Below are 5,436 nucleotides of genomic sequence, written 5' to 3' on the forward strand. Positions count from 1 at the left end.
GCTCTTTTCTCACCCATGCAGACGTGGAGGAGAATATTGCCACGCTGGAAGCCTTGCTGCGGGCAAACTGCAGCAACGCCAACAAGAACATGGCAAGGTGTGTGGGTGCTGTGTCCCCATTCCCAGCGCACTCCGAGCTGGGAGCCTGCTCGTCCCGCTTTGCCTCGACCCGCTGTTTCACCCTGCAGGTTGAACTGGCTGCAGCGAGAGCTGCCCAAAGTCACCTTCAGCCAGACGCAACTCAGTGTGAGCTCCACCGCTGTGCACATCCACATGTTCAAGCTCCGCGCCCGGGACTTCCGCGGGATCAATGTCACCAGTGTCACCAATGAGATGGTCAGTACCCGCGGGCTCCTCTTCCAGCCCCCCAAACCAGGCCCTGGGACACACATCTGGGGAGGAGAGTTTTCCTTGCAAAGTCCTGGGGCTGGTGGCCAGTGGACCCTCGGGGTGGTTTCGAGGGGTGAGAGCTGCGGCTCCCGCTGTTGGCAGATGCTTTATGTGATGGAAACACCCCAAGATGCTGCTGCCCTGGGGCTCCCCTGATGGGGGATTGCCCTAAGGACTGGGGGGTCTCTGATGTTGGGACTGGAGAAATGCCACGGTCTGAGAACCCGAATGCATCCGGGGCACCCGACAGTGACCTGGGACATGTGTACTGGGTCATACGTTGTCACCAGGCTGGGGGACATAGTGGTGGCCTACGCTGATAACTATGGGGACACAGTGCAGAGGGGTCTGGCCACCCTGCCTGTGTCTCGACTGAGTCACCTTGGTCCTGGGGGCCTCCGCAGGCTCTGCCACTGCCTCCGCCACCACCACCTCTGCCAGCCAGCGCAGCACCCACGGGTGACATCAGGGCCAGGCGTCCCAGGGACGGTGCAGGCCTTTGTCCTCCTCGAGTGGCTGGATGGGAGCAGAGCTTGGAAATGGCCCAGTGCATCTTAGCCACATGGTCCCCCAGCCGCTGTTTTGACCCAGCCCGGCTCTGCTCGTGTCTCAGCCAAGCCTCCTCCTCCTCCTCTTCCTCCTCGTCCGCAGGAGCAGAGCAGTCGGCAGAGAAGGCGCCCGAGGCACGCCATGCACTTCCCGGCAGAGCTGATGAAGGGTGTCCAGGACAAAGAGAGGGAGCAGAAACTCATCTGCATTTACATCCACAGCCCTTGCATCTTCCAGGTGAGCTGTGGCGGTGGAAGAGCGAAGGCAGCCCCCAGAGATGTCCTTTGGGGCTCCTCTCTGGTGACCTGAAAGCAGCGGCATCCCACAACACACCCCAAAGCTCATCTTCCCTCCGGGGAACCTTTGCAGGATGAGCGCAACAGCTCTGTGCTCAATGACAATGTCTTGGGAGCCTTCCTCCCAAACATCAGCGTCACCAACCTCAGACAGCCTGTGGAGATCCAGTTCTGGCACAACAAAGTGCTGGTGAGTGAGGGAGCCCGGGTGCCGCCAATGCGTGGGATGCTCCAGAAGGGACGGAAGCTGGAAGGAAAGGACCTGATAACTGTGAGGGTTGTGGGGGTGGCCCCAAGCACCGGGATTTTCCTTTGAGTTCAGGCAAAATGAGATTTTCCCCATTTTGCATTAGGAGCAGGATGGTGCCTGGCCCCCTGAAGGGGGTTCCTTGGGGAGCACAGAGCCTTGCCCCGTCTCTAACCTCCTCCTCCTTCAGTGATGTTTAACCTCCCACCACTGACGTCCCCCTTGTCCTTCCCACCAGGACACCTCCAATGCAACCTGCGTCTTCTGGCGGGACGGAGCTGGTGAGTGCATCGCTGGCTGGGGCAGCAGAATGAGGCCACCTTGGTGCCACTGTCCCTAGTGGGGACCAACCACTAGGGGCAGCTCAGTGAGAGGACCAAGGTGGAGCAGGGCCCTCACCTGATCACCCAGCCCTTCACCTGTCAGCCCCATGGGGTGTCCTCAGGACCGTCTGGCTGTCTCTCCAACTGGTATTTCTCTCCCCAGCAGGCAGCGGGATCTTGGGAAGCTGGAGCTCAGAGGGCTGCGAGACCAGGCACAGCCAGGACACCGTCCTGTGCCGGTGCAACCACCTCACCTACTTTGCCGTACTGCTGGTAGGGCAGATGCCCGTGGCTTGTCCGGGAGAGCTTCTTGTTGGGAGAGTGACTGCTACAGGGTTGGCGTGTCCGTGCTACTGGGGTCCCGCAGTGCCTGATCCTAAGTCCAGCCTCTTCTCTCCTCCTTGGCCAGGTTGAACCGAGCAACATCAGCCAGGCTGAGCTGGTGTCTCTCACCTACATCAGCATCGTGGGCTGCTCCATCTCGGCCGCTGCCTCACTTTTCGCCATCCTCCTCTACTGCATCTTTAGGTAACAGTGGCTGCTTTGGCCCTGGATGCTGCGATATCCAGCGTCACCCCTCTTCTTGTCCCTATCTTTTAGGAGAAAGAAGAGCGATGACACAACCAAAATCCACATGAACCTCCTGGGCGCGCTCTTCCTCCTGAACAGCGGGTTCCTGCTCAGCGAGCCGCTGGCCTTGGCCACCGCGGGGCTGTGCCGGGCCGCGGCCGCCTTCCTGCATGGGTGCCTTCTCTGCACCTTGGCCTGGATGGCTGCTGAGGCCTTCCACCTCTATCTCCTCCTCATCAAGGTCTACAACACCTATGTCCGACGCTACCTCCTCAAGCTGTGCCTCTTTGCCTGGGGTGAGTGTGGCCTCTGTGGTCACTGCCGCTGCCACAGTGTCCCCCTTTGGCTCGATGGGTGAAGGTGAGCAACTGGTGCTGGTGGTGGGCCCACCAGGAAGGAGGTCAGTGGAGGAGATGAGCACGAGTGGAGATACCTGCTGTGGCGCTTGGATGTCCACAATGTCCATATGCTGGGACTCCTGGGCTCCTCCACTCCTCTCCCATGAGCACAGCTGGGATTTCCTCCCTTGTCTTCTCCCCAGAGCATATTTTGTCTCCTGCCCCACAGGTCTGCCAGCTCTGGCAGTTACTAGCATTTTGCTCTTCAAGAAAGACACCTATGGATACCTGGACATCAAAACTGCTGACGGCTACAAGAATGCTACAATGTGAGTGTGGGAGGTGCACAGCATGCCCAGGTGCCACCACAGTGCTGCTGACATGGGGATGAGGTCCAGCAGAAGTGGTTTGTTGGGAGAAAGACCCTTCTTGTCCTCCCTGCAAGACCACTCCTTCTCTGAGCTCCATCACTCCCATGCTCTGCTGCCGAGCCGTGACCGTGCGGCGCTGTCCCTCTGCCAACGTAGGGCTGTCCCCTTCCACACACGGGGCTTTTATGGAAACCATGCCCTCTCCAACACCTTCCTCAGGGGACGTAAGCCCTTCTCCTCAAGCAAATATCCCTCCTGGCTGCTCCGGCCTGGATCTGCTGCCCCCGGGTGCTCCTCAGCTCTCACCCACGGCCCGGGCTCCCTTGTGCAGGTGCTGGCTCACCAGCCGGGCAGCTCACTACAGCACCCTGTGCTTCGCTGGCCTCATCCTGCTCTTCAACACTGCGGTGCTGCTTGCCGTCGTGAGGATGCTGAGGAGCAGCCGGCGCCAGAAGGGGATGGCGACGAAGGACTGGGCCACGGTCCTGGGGCTCACCTGCCTGCTGGGCACTACCTGGCTCCTGGCTTTCTTCAGCTTCGGCGTCTTCTTCGTGGCCCAGCTCTACCTCTTCACCATCCTCAACTCCTTGCAGGGTCAGTGGGAGCAGTGGGCCTGGGAAAGGTTTTTTGAGGGGGAAAATCCCACATGTTGGAAGCAGCAGGGTGCTCGTTGGGCTGCAAGTGATGAGCTGAGACCCCAGCGTGCCACAAGAACCCGGGGGACTTCTGGGCCAGTGGAGACACTGCGTGTTGGCGATCCCAGCGGTGACTCTTATCTTGCCTTTCTGCCCGCAGGTCTCTTCATCTGCCTGTGGTACCACATCGTGCTCCGGCGGACAGATCGCGGCCCTGCCAGCACCTCCTCCAACACCTCCAAGTGAGCCCAGGGGCTTTGCGGGGACACCGCGCTGGAGCCCCCACGCTGTGAACTGCACAGGGCTGAGCGAGCGCGTCCCACAGAGCCCTGTGCTCCCTGGCTCCTTTTTGGGCCTTTTTTGGGGAGTTGCAGACAAGGCAGGTTTCTTTAACAGCCGTCAGAACGCTTGGCTCCGCAGCAGCCGTCTTGATGGTGCTGTCATTAGTGAAGGTCCCGCTAGATGGCACGAGGATGTCAAAAATTTTCCTGGCTCCGACCTGCGCACTCTGTGGGGCTGGATGCCCGAGCGCCTCTGCACCATCTCAGGGATGTGAGTGGCTGTAAGGGGAGCCCCGCAGCAGCACCCAAGCACAAATCCAGCCCAGCCTGGATGGAGGCAGAGCCGGGAGCATGTGGCAAGCGGGAGTTCTCCTGAAGCTGGAAAACCCCGTTGCTCCGCACGCGCTGCCTGGGTCGACTGAGTTGCTGATGGCCTTTTCTTGGTGCTTCCATGCTCCATAAGCACCAATTCCCTTTCCTCTCTCCCCAAGGGAATGGAAGAATTCCTGGAAAGGAAAAGATATGAGAGGAGGGGAAGCTCCCCTTATTCCTGGATATGCGGCCAGAGTCATATCCGGCAGGATTTTCCGTGCCAGGAACATTAAGTCCCTGCATTTGCATCCCGGAGCTGAGCAGCTCGGGGCAGTGAGGGGTGCTGCCAGCTCGCGGAGGCGGCTCGATCCCGCTCACCTTTCCTTTAGCCTTTCCAGGGAAGCGCTCGCTCATGCTCACCGTGCTCACGGCCCCGAGCGGAAGCAGATTTGCAAGCCAAGGAAGCGCAGTGGGATACAGCGCGAGGGTGATGTTGCAATCAGGGGGGAGTGGTTGGTTGTGCCCCATTCCGAGCCCTGGCTCCAAGGTTTCTGCAAGTGCGCAGCAAGCTCGCAGCTGGCACCAAGCCCCACGCACCGGAACATCCAGCCGCTGGCCCAGGCACCGCTCCGGGGGAGTTAGGCTTTTTCTAACAGCAAAAAATGCTGTTTGCAGCAACATGTTGCACGTGGTTGTTATCAACCCTGGAAATACAATCCTCGAAGTGTTTTGGGGGGCGGGTTTGGACCACCATCTGTCCTGTCACTGTTAGGACCGTCCCCACAGGAGGCAATGTGGCTGCAGCCTAAAGCCACCCGTCTTTGCCCTACTGCTTTGGAGCAGCGCTTGTGCCACGGTTATTAAATACAATCCCTTTTTCTATATGTTATCTAAGTTTCCGGCTTCCACTGTGGGATGGGCTTGTCTAGACACCAGAGAAAACAGGACGCCCGCTTTATGAGCGTGCCGAGGCGAGAGGTGATTTTATTGCCCAGGTCATAAAGCCGAGGCTGGCAGGTCATCCAGTGGAGGAAGCGCTGCTATAGCACCCTGCTCTGCTGAGCTCGGCCTCCACGAGCCAACCAGCTCCTGCGGAGGAACCCTGTGTGCACGTGGCGATGGGC

The 5,436-nt window shown here is 59.6% G+C and overlaps 1 protein-coding gene across 1 annotated transcript; it reads left to right on the forward strand.

Annotated features, from left to right (window-relative positions):
• The first annotated feature begins 1,046 nt into the window (after window positions 1-1,046).
• Window positions 1,047-4,012, forward strand: LOC104573784 (adhesion G protein-coupled receptor G5). The gene is made up of 9 exons (XM_088536450.1): window positions 1,047-1,176; window positions 1,309-1,425; window positions 1,721-1,763; window positions 1,969-2,078; window positions 2,215-2,333; window positions 2,406-2,671; window positions 2,943-3,042; window positions 3,416-3,678; window positions 3,880-4,012. The coding sequence occupies exons 1-9, from the start codon at window positions 1,081-1,083 to the stop codon at window positions 3,963-3,965; spliced, it is 1,200 nt and encodes a 399-aa protein (XP_088392576.1). The 5' UTR covers window positions 1,047-1,080; the 3' UTR covers window positions 3,966-4,012.
• Window positions 4,013-5,436: the final 1,424 nt, after the last annotated feature.

This window comes from Tinamus guttatus, unplaced genomic scaffold (assembly GCF_059628265.1).
Source record: "Tinamus guttatus ecotype Peru unplaced genomic scaffold, ASM5962826v1 Tinamus_guttatus_pri_ptg000674l, whole genome shotgun sequence".
Classification (NCBI taxonomy): domain Eukaryota; kingdom Metazoa; phylum Chordata; class Aves; order Tinamiformes; family Tinamidae; genus Tinamus; species Tinamus guttatus.